Source organism: Zalophus californianus, chromosome Y (genome assembly GCF_009762305.2).
Source record: "Zalophus californianus isolate mZalCal1 chromosome Y, mZalCal1.pri.v2, whole genome shotgun sequence".
NCBI classification, from domain to species: Eukaryota; Metazoa; Chordata; class Mammalia; order Carnivora; family Otariidae; genus Zalophus; species Zalophus californianus.
In genome coordinates, this window is record NC_045613.1 from 110,039 (window position 1) to 127,186 (window position 17,148).

The window sequence follows — 17,148 nt, forward strand, 5'->3', positions numbered from 1 at the left end:
AGATTTTTATTTATTTATTTGACACAGAGACAGTGAGAGAGGGAACACAAGCGCGGGAATGGGAGGGGGAGAAGACGACTCCCCACTGAGTAGGGAGCCTGATGTGGTACTCGATCCCAGAACCCTGGGACCATGACCTGAGCTGAAGGCAGACTAACAACCGAGCCACCCAGGCGCCCCCCCTTTTCATTTTTAAACAGAGTGCCAATTAAACATCAGATAGTTGTATGTAGAATTCTGAAATTATAATAAATGATCAACCTTCAAAATTATTCCACATTTTGTAAGCATGTATTTTAAAACAGACCCAACCACCCAAAAATTCCAGCTGAAATGGACCACAGGTAAATAAACAGATTCACTTAGGTTTTTACTAAAAACGTGTATGGAAAATCTGGATGAAAATGGCTTTCAGTAATTTAAGTGGAAGATAACCTAAATTTGTATATTCAAATTCAACATTAAGACAGCTGCCACAACTCAGACAATGCAATTTAAACAGCCACCACAGAAAATGGGAACATATTGTATCATGGAGTCTTGCTGTTGCTCAATTTGAAATATTGAGACAAACTGGAAGGGGTCTAGAAGGATACTGAGGGTAATAAGAGATATTTTAAGTTAATGAACAACCGGTAAGAACAATACAGATGATAATCTTTTTGTGATTCTTTTTTTCTTCTTATCCCACAATCCATGTGTAAGCCCTTAAGTTCTAGTTTCACAACTGTTTGTAGTGTGATCCCCCTCTCCACTTCTACCGCTACAAATCAGTCTATAATTTAATACCGGATCATTTATGTGAACTCACTACCACACGTATTCCCTTCCTTGATTCTGACACAGTTACACTGGCTTTTCTATATTTAAGTATATCAAAGCTGTTCTCATTTAAGCCTTTCACATGTTTTGTAGGCCTGAAATATTCTACTCTACTCTTAGGTCTTCTCATGGCTAGCTCCTTTTCATTATTCAGGTCCAACTACAGAAATCACACTCTTAGAAGTCACTTTACCAAAAGCAGCATTATCTACCCTGTAAACAAAAAATAATTGGTCTGTATTATTTTACTTACACTACTTAATGTTAACTTATTCATCTGATTTAGAATTTGCTTGTCTGGCTCCAGTAAAATTTAAACCACATCAACTCAAAATTCTGTCTTACACACTATCTAACCTCACTGCCAAGAACAGTTTCTGCCATAAACTCTGCAGTTCTCAAACAGAAATGATTCATTTTGCATAAATCCTAAAACAAACAAACAACAACAAACTAAGGCACTGGGAACAAACAGATCATTTTGGACCAGCCAGTGTATATTTTCAAGAAATAGGCTTAAAGTAATGACCTTGATAAATTACTAAACGAACACTACGTGTACATTTTTAATCGGAATTACTACATGAGTTTTGACTAAATGCTCTTTGAAATGTTTCTAATTTAGATTTCAAATATATATAAAAAATGGAATGAGTCCCTATATAAAAAAGTGGACAGGCATATTACCATGGCGTCAGCTTTTACTTGGATAGATTTATTAGAACAAAATTTTCAATATACGATTGAAATTTTTCAAAATAAACCAGCATTGATTTTAAAGACACTGGCCTAACAGATTTGGAAGACATGATAAATTTTCCTATCCTGTTTATATATATATACACACACAAACACATATACATATACATGCCCTAAAAACACTTAATAACAATGGAAAAAAACCAGCAGCTTAATTATATAACCTATAACAACCCACATTTCTCTAACCACAAATTATTTTTCACTGGTGACAGTGAAGGGGAGAGAGAAAGAAAAGTATATAAACTACAATTTGGAGAAATACAGTAAGTGGCAGTGTTTGAAAATATGTTACTACAAATACACCTATAAAATAAATGGAAACAGCTTAATAAATGAGAAATCACTACAATATATGTATTCGCATTGGTGATCTATTAATTTTGTAAGCTAATTTTTATTATTTATTTATTTATTTGAGAGAGAGAGAATGAGAGAGAGCACTAGAGGGAAGAGGGTCAGAGGGAGAAGCAGACTCCCTGCTCAGCAAGGAGCCCGATGTGGGACTCGATCCTGAGACTCCAGGAGAGCCAAAGGCAGTCACCAACCAACTGAGCCACCCAGGTGCCTGTAAAGCTAATTTTTTAGCTTCTTAGGTTTAAGAAACTTTTTAAAAAGGAAATGATTTAGAAAGAACAGCCAGAAAATTCAACCATTTTAGTTAAGTCACTATTTTAAATGCTAATTTCTTTATTGGACATTTATTTTATAACAGCATTCTCACTCTCTGTTGCTACAGGCAGACTTTCAATATTAAAACTAAAGTTGTCCGGGAATATCACTTTGGTGAGAGGGCAAGAGAAAGCACAGATCATGAATTTAATGGTATGGAATCATGTATATATACCTTTATTCCTCTCTGCACCATAATAATCATTGTCTATTTGTAAAAGAAGAAAACATTTTTAACATGTGAATTCCCTTTGTCAAGACTTCTAGACCATTTTATCATTTGATGTTAACTGATATAATAATTTTGGGGAAAAATACTCATTAGTTAACATTCCCACCACACTCCCCACACCCCACAAAAAGAGGGACTATAGTGATTTTGGAAACACTTACTTAATCATTTCAAAAAGCCTGGGATCTGAGACTTTGATATTTCGTGCCATATTCCAAGAAAGATGCACCATGGGTACTACTGACTTCACACTTTGCAATTTGTTCCATTCATACCGTTCCACGGCCAATTTATACTGGCAGGCTAGGAGGAAACAAAGTTTTTTAAGTTATAAAGCTACCCAAAGTAACAAAAAATATGAAGATAATTATTACCACTTAACATCCATTCTAAAAATCAAAAAACACTAGAAGATTCTTTTATGAGAAGTACAGTTTAAAAATATTTATCATGGCTGGCTCATCAGAAGAGCATGTGATTCTTGATCTCACAGTTGGGAGTTCAAGCCCCCCACATTAAAAAATTTTTAAAATATTTATCATGCAAACAGCATTTACGAGCACTGTGAAGCTCATTTTACATCTTGTTTCATTTCATCCTTTCAAATCTTTATTGATTTAGATTCTCACTTTCTAAAAAAGGAAAATAAGCCCTGAGGTATTAAAACATTTGCCCTAAGTCAAAAAGTTAACAAAGGTAGAGCCAATCAGGTCCTTCTGGCTCCAAAGGCTAGGTTTTTTACCTTACATATATTAAACAAAGCTTAATACAAACTAACAAAATTGACTATTCCTATGATATACCAGGTCTCCCATAAAAGCCCTCCTTTATAAAAGCCACACACAACACTCTAAAATATCCAAAGTATATCCACCATGTCTACAAAAACATACATGTGTTATCTGCCCAAATACTTCTTATTGGATATTCACTTATTAACTTGAATACACTATCCATACAAACAAGACTGTTCCAAGGAGACACACTTTTCCAATATTTAGTGAATTATTTTCTAATAGAATAATAGCAGAAATAATCCTTTAAAATGTAAAATCTGTTAATGGATTATTAAAATACCTGTAAGTGGACCAACATTCCAAGCAATATTGTTGCACCAGCCAACAGCCTGAACCCAATGCACAGTGCCTGCATTTATCCAGACCAAATCTCCAGGTCTCTGAATAAATCTATATACGGGGACATTTGCTTCATAAAGATCTTCAAGGTTGGGCCACCAAGAACTCATCAGGAAATTCAAATTATTTCTGGGGGGTGGGGGGTTGGGGTGGGAAGGAGTAAATAACATAATGAATTAAGTCTTTTTAAATGTCTCATAAAAGATGAGGAGACAATTTCCAAATGTTAAAAGGTACTTTATGTATTTCATTAAAAGTTAATAGCACTGTAATAAGCATCTTTCAAAAGTGAGGGTTTGTAATATTAAAGGGTAATCCTGAAAAAAAAAATAGTAAGAGCAGGTGATTATTAGACTAATTCAAAGATCTATACTATATGCTTAAATTTTCAGAAGCCCCAAACTCAAAGATTCAAGCTACTCTTAAATAGACTAATTTTTAATTTTCTTTCAAAAAAACATTTTTGATTTGTCCCTTCTTTCTGAAAAACCTTAGTATCAAGGAATCTCTAAAAAGGAAATTGAGAATAGGGATTGTAAGAACCCACTTAACTTCTTAAGTTCTTAACCAGAAGCAGTGTGGCAGATACAACAACAGGACTTTTCCCTCAGTTCCCAGCAATAGAGACCTTTTTTTCTTCACATGAATCACGACCAGCAACAGCACCAATGCAAAGAGACCAAATTATTAAATTTTTATTTTAAATTCTGACTTTTTATTATTTTCCTCCATCACAATATGAAGTATTTTAAGGTAACTACAATACCAATTCTTTCTTATAAGTATTTCAATTATTTAATTTTCTCAAGAGAAAATGCACATCATAGAATTGTCCCTTTCTGAAGGTCTAAGAAAAGCATTTGCCCTATTTGTTTTCTCTTAACAAAAATGTCTATCTTGGAATTGTCTACATGGAATCTGTTTCTCTTCCTTTTTTCTCCTAAAATGAAAGGACTTTTCTTGAGGTAAGTCTAGCAGATACTGATAAATCAAGGGCTGAAAATTGTGTTTTCTGTAAACTCTGCACTGTCGTCAGAAAAATATAAGGAGGGGGGGTAGGGGAAGGGGTTGAGTAGGGGAGAGGGAGGGAATGAAAAATAAGAAGAAAGAAAAAAGTTACAAGCATGGTATAAAGCTTATTTAAATTACCCATATACTGTTAACATTAAAGTGGAGAAAATATCCCACAAAAAAGGTGGGGAAAAGCCAACTAAGGCAAATAGATTATGTATTTTCTTCAAGAGTTTGAAAACAATGGTTTATTTAAAGATGTTAAGTACAGTCATGAAATAAACTATAAAAGTTTTAAATATCAGAAGTAATAATGTTCTATGCAATACAAAATTTACTGAAAATCTGAGACAAGTGTGATTTCTTCAACTTAAGATGAATTAATCTAACTTGCTATTACTCTAAAACTCAAAACTTGTTAGATACCACTTGTTTTCTATCTTTGACCTAAGAATACCTGTATTATTTTAAAGCAGTTAAACACTGAAAATAGTTCCCACTCAGAATAGTTATATTTGTACTGAACATGTAACAGTTATGATATACCTCCTTATAACTTTAACAAATAGTCCTTGGGAGCTTGGGTGGCTCAGTCAGTTAAGCATCTGACTCTTGATTTCAGCTCAGGTCATGACCTCAGGATTGTGAGATCAGAGGGAGTATGCTCAAGATTCTTTCTACCACTCCCTCTGTACCTCCCCCAACTTGAATTTGTGCATATGTGTGTGCCCACATTATCTCTAAAATAAGTAAAAATCTTAAAAAAGGAGGGGGAGAAAGGCTGTTAAACACAAAGAAGATTTCCCATCAGACCCTTCTCTATCCCCTAACTTAAACTACCAGTTTGCTGGTAAATAAACATTCAGAAAAGGGAGTATTACATTATTTTTCTGATAAATTTTAAATGTTTAGAAATCTGACCTTTCTTATCATGAGAAAAATTATACATGAGAATAAAAAAGACTACTTGCCAGTAAGAAAAGTCTAAATTATTGTTTAAACTACCATAACTTTTTACTAAATCAAATATACTGAGTGAAGACCCTCCAAAATTGACATATGAAATGTGTACTGATTTTAAAATACGTTTATTATTAGAATTTCATCAATTTTTAAATATTTCATAAACATATCATTTACCAGTATCTTATCAACTCTCAATATAGCAGGGGATTCACTTGTTACTGAACACTGATAACTTTAGGTTCACTATTAGAGATACATAAGCTTGAATTACTAGGAAGGTATAAGGATGCTTAATTTTCGAATTCTTACCATTTTGAATTTCAGTTATAATTAAATCAAATTTTTATGTAAAGAACATTTGAAAAAGAATGTATTCACACTCATCCATTTTTAAAATTAACTTAAAATTATTGACTCCCTATCTTTTGAATTCATACCTGTTGATACTGCATGGACTGGTTTCATGGCATCTTTCCTTTAGTGTTATTCCACATAACATAAAGTAAAAAAGATGTCAAATAACACCATTTAAAATTAAATCTCTGGATAACTGCAAATTTAACATCATACTTGGTCCTCTATAATAAATGTCTTCTCAAAATTACTTGAAAACAAAATCTGTTCAGAAACCTACTTTTCACAAAAGTCATTCAGAACACCCCAATAATCTTCAGGGACAACAAACCATTCACAATCACCTGGACCAATATTTATGTTAACAGAACAGAAGTTGTTATTTTCTTGGTGGCCTGAAAAGAAAAAGGGAAAACAAAAGTCATTATTATAGTGTAAATTCAATGGGAGAAAATGTGCCTTTAAATAACTGGGTTGTTTCAAGAGTGAAAAATATGCTTATAAATCAGAGAGCAGCACATGATAAGCAATAAATATTACCTACTGTCATTATTACTACTACTTCCTCATCCATAAAGTACTCCGAATTCTTACAAACAGTATCAAAGAATTAGAGAAGAGGTAGGATTTTCAAATCGTAACTTGGTCACTTAACAACCTGTAGCTCCTCTATAGCTCTTATAAACACTGCAATTTGATGTTGGCACATAATTGTAAATGTTTTCTATCCACAAGTAAGTAGATATTATCCTGGCATGGAGTTTTAACATTTGAGATTTGGGGACATCATGAGAGATTTACTTAAAAAACAAAGACAAAAAACTTCATAATAAAGGATCTGAGAACAATCTGAATTTTTCAGAACACATTTCAAGATCATGTCAGAATGTAAAACTGTTATAGCAAGGTACCATTTATATGCATGTCAGGAGAGGAACAAAATCCCTACCAAATAAATAGCAAGTTAAAACAATGTTTCTTTTGAATTATACTGAGCAAACTAAAATGTACTAAACATTCCCTCTAAGAAATTTCATAGGGTTACAAAGGATGCTGTTAAGATATAATGCTATACAAAGAAACCCCAAGCACTTTTAGGCACAAATGACAAAGAGGTAATCTATTAATTTTGTTCTCCCTCATAGATCTTAAAAGAAAAAGACATTTTTATATTTCCTTTATTTCATTTTTCATACAATATTTACTTTTATGAGCTATCTAAATTGGATAATTTTCAAAATGAAATAAACCCTAAGAGATTCAGTCTAATACTATATATATATATATATATACATATATATGAAAAAGGGGTAATTTTCAAAATGAAATAAACCCTAATAGATTCAGTCTAATATGATATATATATGATATATATCATATATATATATTAAAAAGGGAAAAAACCCTATGCCATATGAAATACTTGGGTATTAGGGACGAAGAGGATAAAGATTCTAAAGTCTTCTCTCATTAATTACAACTCTCCTTGTCTCTCTCGACTTCAACACTACTAGTGATAAAGTATTTTACATAAGTGAATTTACAATAATGGCCTGGGAATATAAACATTCCAACCAATGGGTTCCATCAACATCAAAATCCCTGAGGAGCTTTAAAAATCTGGATATCTCAAAGGATAGCTTGACTCAACATTTCTTCAAAAGATTTTCATATTTCAAAAAGCAAAGTTGGGAACCCTAACTCATTTAAAAATAACAACCTATTTTAAACAAATTATATGGCTAATATACAGTGAAAATGTAAAGAAGTAAGCACTATGGTTGTCAAACTATAACATACAAGTAATAGTAATAAAAACAAAAAGGCTACAGACATCAGTACACATAGAGAGGAACTGGTTATTTGCTGCTACTATCTGCCTTTACAGATAGTTGCCAGAACTCATAGACTGTGAAATATTTGCATTATGATCTATAACATAATCTATGTCAATGCAAAGGAAACAAAGATGATTTGTGTTAGATGAAAATTTTAAGATTTTTAAGACTTTAAATCAGAGGATGACAAACTACCGACCATGGGCCAAACGTGTTCTTGTAAATAAGACTTTCATGGAACACAAAAACACTTTTGGTTTATGTTTTGTATACAGGTGCTTTCATTCAACAAATCAGAATTAAGCACCTGTAACAACAATCTTACACACTATCATTAGTTCTCACTGCTGGTTCGTAAAGTACTGTACTATGGCAGTTATAATTCAACAGCATTTCAACTGATATACATATCGCCATATTTCAGTATTTTATTTAAAAAAAGACCAGTGCATATCCATCATGTTAAAGCAATGTACTTCATGTGGTAGTGCAAATAATTTTCTCCATTTCATCAGAAAGCATTGTTTTTAAATATAGAAGGATGTTCTTGCTGTGCAAAACAATTATCGTACATTGAAACTACCAAAGTGTTCATTACAATATATATGTATCTTACAGAAAACAATGGACAGAAAAGTTAGAGAATTTAAATGCAGTATCTCATCATCAAACCTCTTTTCAAAAATTAAAAAAAAAAAAGGAGGAGGACGAAGAAGAGAAGAAGAAAAAAAAAACTGAGACTGAACTAAAGTCCATGTCTGGCCAAGCAAGATGTGGTGGACAGACAGTGAGTTAATTAAATAATATTTCACTGCAGTGAGTAAAATCAGTCTATCTAGAGAAAATCAAATGGTTCCAGACTAGTAAGTCTTCTTTTTTTTTTAAAGAACAGCTATTCAATTAAGATGCTGAAAGCAATATGAATAGTGAATTTTAATAAAAACATAAATAATTTTAGGCACTTTTTCTTGTTGCTTAACAGGTCAACAGATTTTACTAATTGGTATTTGCTAATTCATATTTTAACTAATTTATCTTGAGGAATCAAGAGCAAATGTTAAGTGAATATAGGATTAGTCTTTATAGGACAAACTACAGTGATAATATTTTCAAAGAAGCTGAAAAACATTAAATTAAATACTACTAGAATGGAATCCATTAGAATGTATTACAACTAATGGTAGAGAAAATGTGTGAAGGGAGAAAAGAATTTACATGGACATACTAAGTAAAGTTGTTAAAATGTGAAGTGATTAATGCCTATGGCTATTCACAGTATTCTTCACTGGTAGATACTTGATTATGTACCACTCGTGAAGACTTAATGAGTATTAGCTCCATGAATTTTTGTCAGAAATAGAAGCGGACCACTCTGACCTGCCCCATGATATGGCAATAGTGAAATTACAATTTTTAGAGCAACAGGGTTGAGACTCAACTTTTTCTGCAAGAGAGCAACAACCATGAGTTACTGTTATTGAAAACTGACAGATAATAAAAATTGTTATAATCTTCAAAAATGATTCTTAGAAAGTCAACCTAAAAATCCAAGCAAAACTTAAATTACAATAAAGTCTTTGCAGAACAGTATTTTTGGAATCACAAGTATTAGCAAGCTTGCTTTCTACACTTTCTGTGCTTTTAAAAAACTGAACAAGAACCCAAACATCCATTCCCTCTAATATCTGCAGCATACATTTTTCAAGCTCAAACTACAACTCTAATATCATGTTTCAAATCTCAATCAATGCAGTGTAAAAAACCTTTCCATATTGTAAAAGCCACTGCAAATGAGAAGATTCCAAATGGAAACTATGAAGGATTAATCTGCAAAGCAATGAGACATAAAAATATCAAGTTAAAAGACCTAACGGAATTCAATAAATGCTTTCCAAACAACATATTCCAGTAAAATATGCTTATTGATTGAAAGCAGTATCTGGCAGTGACTATTTGTATGAAAAGACATTTTTAAAGATGAAATACATAGATTTCATTGCAGAACAGCTTTTTATAGATGCACATCTGTAGCTGACTCCCAATAGGGAATGCTAACCCCAAGCCCCAATACAGTGAAATTTTATTCTCCCATAAGGAGGAAAAACTGTGCTCAATTATTTTGTATTTTCACCTTCATCAATAAAAAGTCATATAAACATTTTTTCTCTTATATGAACACCTACAAAATATCTTATAGAACCTAAAGTACTTACAAGCACCAAAAAGAAGTCTGATTAGCTCCTTCATTAGAAAATTTCTAAACTACATTTTTATGAAAATGATAAATAGGACAGATTAGAAAACAATGGTGTATTATATATTTAATATCTTCAAAGAAATTTTTATTTTATACAGTAAGAATATAATTTCATTATTATGATATAGCTCTTGTAACTCCAGTGAAAAAAATTTTGCAAACTACTGAGCTTGTAAAGACAAAGCTTTTAAATTGTTTATCTCTTTTATTCACTGAGTAATTTACTGCCTCCTTCCCAGTTAAATGTTTTGGATTATTTTCATGTTTACATATCAAAAAGATACAAGACACATAGAGAAAATTACTCTCAGCTAAACTATAGAAATAATTACAAATATTTTTACGTATGAGAAAGCATTAAAAACTCATTTGGCTTTTGGCTTTATTATTTACAAATGGGAAGAAACTGGTTGTATGTGTGTTTCATATTTGATTAATTCTTCAGTTATACAAGATATATTAGTTCACAAAAATAACCTGGTGTTCGACTCCCTGGAACTTTCATGTATAGCTGAACTGTATTCATGCCCAGCACAGTATGACCAAGGTGGCTTAGAAGGTTTCCTGCTGATACCACACGCACAAAAGCAGGAAGTTTAGTCAGCTCATGTAGCTGCAATTTCCACCTGAAATAAAGTAATAGATCAAAAGTGTCACCTTGTTGCAAATATTTAAGAGAATTTACCAGGTCTTTGAAAATACTATGTTCCAATCAGAAACACATTTAAATCTCTAAGTATTACATTTTTAAGGTTAGAAGTAGTACAGTATTAGCTCTTCCAAGGAAAAAAGTTCCAAAATAAATTGAGATCACTGAAAATTAAATTCTAAAAATTTATAATTTTAGGAATAAAAGAGAGGTGCCTGGGTAGCTCAGTCAGTTAAATATCCAAATCTTGATTTCAGCTCATTTCATGATCCTAGGCTCCCTGCTCAGTGGGACGTCTGCTTCTCCCTCTGTCCCTGACCCTCCCTTCCCCTCCCCCGCTTGTGCTCTCTTGCTCTCTCTGTCCTCTATCTCTAATAAACAAAATCTTAAAAAAGAAAATGATCTTTCTTTTCTAATTTGTAAATTTAATCTTTTCATATTTCTCAGTAACTAAAATCTATTGCAAAACCTAGCAAAAATCATTTCAGAATGCTAGTGTTTTTAACTAAGACTGCTATGGTAACATAAAAAAAAACAACAAAAAGGGGGCGCCTGGGTGGCTCAGTTGGTTAAGCATCTGCCTTTGGCTCAGGTCATGATCCCAGGGATGGAGCCTGCTTCTCCCTCTCCCACTCCCCCACTTGTGTTCCCTCTCTCGCGGTCTGTCAAATAAACAAACAAAATCTTAAACAACAACAACAAAGAACAACAAAAAGAATGACTAGGGTTGAAGAAAATACGAAACCAATTTCCAATCTTGTGATTCAAACTACATATAACTGGAGGACTTACTTTTTGTCATCTGAGAGGTCAATGTTGGTTCCAAATTTTATGGTTTTAAAAGGTCCTTTTCTTCTCCTTCCAGAACTTAAAAAAAAATTTTTTAAGAATATTAAATCCATGAATTTTGGACAAAAATACTGAATGAACACTAATAGCTACTTACGAATCTGAAGATACAGATTCAGTATCTGAATATTCTTTATGTTGTGTTCTTTTCTCATTTTCTTCCTATGGATTAGCAAAAACATTCTGCGTAACTATTTCAGGCTACAATTTTCATTACACAATTAATAAAATAGTTTTATCTACACAAGCATTACAGACTGATTTCAAAAGTAAGTTTCTATAGGCACATTTCACAAAAAATATCTTCAATGACTACTACATTAAGTAAAAAACCAAGTAAAATCAAGCCAAATGGCATGGTAATAACCTCCTCTATCAGTCACAAAATTAATATTATATAAGTCAGGTATTATGTAAATAAGAAAAACGTACTAATTCTTTTTTTTTAAGATTTTATTTATTTATTTGACAGAGAGAGAGAGAAAGAGAGACAGCAAGAGAGGGAACACAAGCAGGGGACGTGGGAAAGGGGGAAGCAGGTTTCCCGCCAAGCAGGGAGCCCGATGTGGGACTTGATCCCAGGACTCTGGGATCATGACCTGAGCCGAACGCAGACGTTTTAACAACTGAGCCACCCAGGCACCCCCAATTCTAATTTTATTAAGGACCATCAAACATTCAAAACCGGTGGATGAATTTCATTTTAAGTGATTTCAGAAGAATTTTAAAGAGAACTGAAAAATAAAACAATAATAATATAAAAGGGTCACCTGGGTGGCTCAGTTAAGTGTTCGACCCTTGATTTATGCTCAGATTGTGATCTCAGCATTGTCAGATCAAACCCTGCCTCAGACTCCACACTGGGCATGGAGCCTCTCTGTCCCTCTACCTCCTCTTCTGATTCTTCCCCAACTCTCAGACATATTCTCTCTCTTTCAAACAAAAATAAAAATAAAATAAAGTAAAAAAAAAAATAAAGAATGAGGGTTTTTTTAGGAAAAAAATTCTGGGAGTACACATACATAACCCTAAGAACAACACTTTATTCTGTATTTCAAAAACAAAAAGCAAAATTTGTTTTCCATATGGACACTCTTCTGGAATGAAATATGTAGGACTTTATACTTGCCACAAATTCGTAAAGATAATGAAAAAATAAAAGCAAATTAGGGGACTACGGAAGTTATTTTACAAATGTCAAGTAGCAGAACAAAAGTACACATTTTAAACTGGAAGAATGTTTGAATATGAGTACAAATACAGCCAAAGATATATACGGTAAGGAAAATGAAGATTTACCATTTTAACTTATAATTTTGTTTAGTCATCCTGACCTCGCCTGTGTGGATTATTACTAACAAAATGAAGGGCATAAAAACAATTTCTTTATTGTCTAATTTTTTGATACTACACACACACACACACACACACACACACACATATAAAATAAAGCACATAGCACTAGAGAGGAATTTAAAAGCTGAATAAAAGTTTGTTATTCTCTTGAAAAGGTGCCAATATAATTCAATATGGAAGTGATGCTAAAACAACTGGATATCCACACTCTAAAGAATGAAACTGAATTCCTTCCTTTTATCATAACTCAGAATAAATCAAAGATGTAAATGTAAGATGTACCACTATAAAATTCTTAAAATGAAATACGCAAGAGTAAAATACACAACCATAGATTAGGCAATGATTTCTTAGCTATGACATCAAATAAAAGGCAATCAAAGTAAAGTAATAATTCATCAAAAATAAAGTTTTGTGCTTCAAAGAACACCATCAAAAAAGTGGAAAGATAACTACTGAACAAGGAAAGTATCTTCAAATTAAAGACTTGTCTAAGCACTTGTTTGGACCTGTAAGAAGAGAAGAAATAGCCACACTGAACTAAGAATTTACTAAAAAGGTGAACAAATCTAAAAATCAACTATTTTCAGATGAGTAAAAGACGTGAGGACACAGGAAAATGTTGCGTCCACACCTGGACACAGGTAGTTAACAAAAATCATTAAAAGGAAAAGAGACCTCCACTGGAAACAATGCTGTGGCAGGAAAAACTTAGTGTAATTCACAATTTGCCAATGACTCAATGTGAACATGTCTAAGAGTTAAAAACTTCAGGGCAGGGGAACCTGGGTGGCTCAGTTGGTTGGGTGGCTGTCTTTGGTTCAGGTCATGATCCTGGAATCCCTGCTCAGGAGGGAGTCTACTTCTTCTGCTCCCTTTGCTCTTCTCCTCCACCACCTCTACTTGTGTTCTTTCACTCTCTCTCAAATAAATAAATAATCTTAAAAAACAAAACAAACTCCAGGGCAACACACTAATGGGGGTGGGAGGTTGGAGTTGGGGTGTGGCATACTTGCCACAGCTAAACACTGAGAAGAGGTCACACTGAAGAGGGTAGGAAGGGTGGAGACATGGTGGGGAGCCAAATAAACTCACAGGACTGTCCATGGGAGGGAGGGAAACTTTGGGATCAAAGAGGGGGAGAATCTAGACCTGCACACCAGGCACTCGAGACCCACACATGAAAGCCATTTGGATTTGAAAACCAGACTTAACACTTACTTTCCTAAATCTGTGGGTTAGGCTCTGGAAGAGCTGGGACAGTGATAGAAAACTGAGCACCTACTCTTAAAGACACAGAACAAACAGTTGAACAGAGATACAGCACAGAAGCGGCAGTGTGAAAAGTAAAAGATCAGAGGCTTACTAATCTCAGAGGTGTGCTGAAGGGGCAGAGATCTCTGGGACACTTCTCCAGAACAAAAGAGGTGGGTGGGAACCATTTCCTTCTCCTGCCCTCCAACCTAGATACTTGGAAACTTTCAGGAACCAGTGCAGTGTCAACACTCTCCACTTAGCTTGCTATAAGTATGACCTGCCCTGGTTGTCCTGTAGACATGCCCCCTACAAAAAGCCTCTGGGTCCCCTCCCACAGCATACAGATACACACCTTGCTATCACTGTGAGCCCCACCCTGCATTATGCTATGGACTTGGCCTCTGTGGTAATACATCCTGAGTGGCAATACAAGCTTGGCAGTAGGCAAGCAGCCCCAACAAGGGCCAACGCCATCCTAAAGTGAATTCTGCCCATAGGAGAGGGAAAGATAACCAACCACACACATCAATCTGACTACCCCTAAAATGGGCTAGGGCAGACATCAGGTCTGGCTACAGGCTTGCCCATCAAGTAAAACTTCTACACATAAATTGTACCCTATAGTTTGATGCTAATGCAGCTCTGGCAAATGCCTGGTCTGATTCAGCTCAAGCCAAAAGAGGCCCCAAACTCATCTACTAACAATACAGGGATCAGGAATGCCTCTGTGGCTCAGTCAGTTAAGCACCCAACTTCTTGGTTTTGGTTCAAGTTATGATCTCAGGGTCATGAGATGGAACCCCACATGAGGCTCCATGCTCAGTGGGGAGTCAGCTTGAGATTTTCTCTCTCCTGTCGTCTTCCCCCCCACCGCCCCTCCCTTTGCCTGTGTGCTCTTCTTCTTAAATAAATAAATATCTTAAAAACAAAAACAAAAACAACTCTATTTTCTTGACTTAAAAAACAAGCACAACAGGGGCGCCTGAGTGGCTCAGTTGGTTAAGCATCTGCCTTCGGCTCAGGTCATGATCCCAGGGTCCTGGGATCAAGCTCCAATGAGCAGGGAGCCTGCTTCTCCCTCTCCTTCTCCTGCTTCCCCTGCTTGTGCTCTCTCGCTCTGTCAAATAAATAAAATCTTAAAAAACAAAAAACAAAAAACAAGCAGAACAATACAGGAACCAATTCAAACCCGGAACAGACAAAGAGAACCACTACAGATGACTGGACTGATGGCAAACACAGATTAGCCACAATAGTAGAGTGCATATAACACACACACAGGAAGACACCCCTGAACAGGAAACCACAGGACCTCTTCTTCATAAGGCCACTACCACCAAGAACAGGAGATGTAGCTGACTTTCCTAACACACAGAAACAAACCCAGGGAGTTAGACAAAGTGAAGAGACACAGGAGTTGTCCCAATTGAGAGAACATGACAAAATCACAGCAAGAGACCTAAAACAAACAAATAAAGAAAAATAAGCAATATGCCCGACAGAGAATTTAAAGTAACGATTATAAACATACTCATTGGACTTGAGAAAAGAGTGGCAAATCTCAGTGAGACCCTCAACAAAGATAGGAAACATGAAAAAGAACCAATCAGAAATGAAGAACTCAATAACTGAAATTAAAAATACACTAGAGAGAATAAACAGTAGACTAGAGGAAGCAGAAGAATGGCTCTGCAACCTGGAGGACACAGTAATAAGAAGCAATCAAGCTGAAAAGGAGAAAGAAAAAATGAATACATTACGAAAATAGGTTAAGGAAACTCAGTGACACCAGCAAGCACAATAACATTTGCATTATAGGGATCCCAAAAAGGAAAGAGAAAAGGGGGCAAAAAATTTATTTGAAGAAATAAGAGTTAAAGACTTCCCTAATCTGGGAGACAAATCCAGATCAAGGAGGCAAAGAAAACCCTCAACAAAATCAACCCAAGGACATCCACTCCAAGGGACATAGTAATTAAAACAGCAAAAAGTAGTCATAAAGAGAGAATTTTAAAAGCGACAAGAGAAAAAAAAGCAGTTACATACAAGGGAAACCCAAAAGCTATTAGCTGAATTTTTACCAGAAACTTTGCAAGGGCCTGAAGGAATTGGTAGGATATATTCAAAGCACTGAAATAAAAAACCTTTAGCTAAGAATACTCTATCCAGCAAGGCTATCATTCAGAATAGGAAAGATAAAGAGTTTCCCAGAGAAACAAAAGTTAAAGGAATTCAAAAGCACTAAAGCAGACTTACAAGAAATGTTAAAGGGGATCCCTCTGAGTGGTAAAGAAATACCATAAGCAGGAGTAAGAAAAGCAGGAAGCACAAGAACAGTCAAATTAGGTATATCTGTAAGAATCAATCAAGAGATTCACAAAATAAAAGGATATAAAATAGGACACTATATTCCTAAAACAGGGAAGGGAGAAGAGAATGGGTTCAAACTTAAGTTACCATAAACAAAGAAAAAAAGAGATAAACAAAAAATCAGACTCAACTCTAGAGAGCAAACTGGTGGTTCCAGAGGGAAGGTCTGGAGTGGGAGGTGGTCAAATAGGTGAAGGGGATATGAGTACACTTATGATGAGCACTGAGTGATGTATAGAATCGCTGAGGTATATATCACCATATTGTACATCTGAAACTAATATAACATTGTATGTTTATTACACTGGAATTTTAAAAAACTACTGTCTTTATCAACTTTCAAATATGTAGTACAGTATTAATTATAGTCACTGTATTTGTATAATATATCCCTAGGACTTCCTTATCACTCAAATTTTGTATGTTTTGACCACATTCACCCATTCTGCATAACCCTCAAGCAATCCTCTGTATCTATAAGTTTTTTATCCAGACTCCACATAACTGACATTATACAGTATTTATTGTTTTTTGTCTTATTTTACTTGCATGATGCCTTAAAAGTCCACTCTAGGTTTTGCAAATGGTAGCATTTCCTTTTTTTATTTTTTATTTTTTTT

At 34.4% G+C, this 17,148-nt stretch overlaps 1 protein-coding gene across 14 annotated transcripts in view; it reads right to left on the reverse strand.

Moving 5' to 3' along the window:
* Positions 1 to 17,148, reverse strand: part of LOC118356620 (lysine-specific demethylase 6A-like) — a 168,583-nt gene that overhangs the window by 17,689 nt on the left and 133,746 nt on the right. For 12 of the 14 annotated variants that reach the window (XM_035725897.1, XM_035725896.1, XM_035725903.1 and 9 more), the window contains 6 exons: positions 11,643 to 11,707; positions 11,489 to 11,563; positions 10,525 to 10,673; positions 6,233 to 6,347; positions 3,563 to 3,750; positions 2,647 to 2,788 (listed from right to left, as the gene is read on the reverse strand). In XM_035725897.1, coding sequence (XP_035581790.1) covers positions 2,647 to 2,788; positions 3,563 to 3,750; positions 6,233 to 6,347; positions 10,525 to 10,673; positions 11,489 to 11,563; positions 11,643 to 11,707 — 734 coding nt within the window. Of the gene's footprint in view, positions 1 to 2,646; positions 2,789 to 3,562; positions 4,258 to 6,232; positions 6,348 to 10,524; positions 10,674 to 11,488; positions 11,564 to 11,642; positions 11,708 to 17,148 lie in introns of those variants that run through there. The other 2 variants (XM_035725906.1, XM_035725905.1) reach the window with 2 other exon arrangements.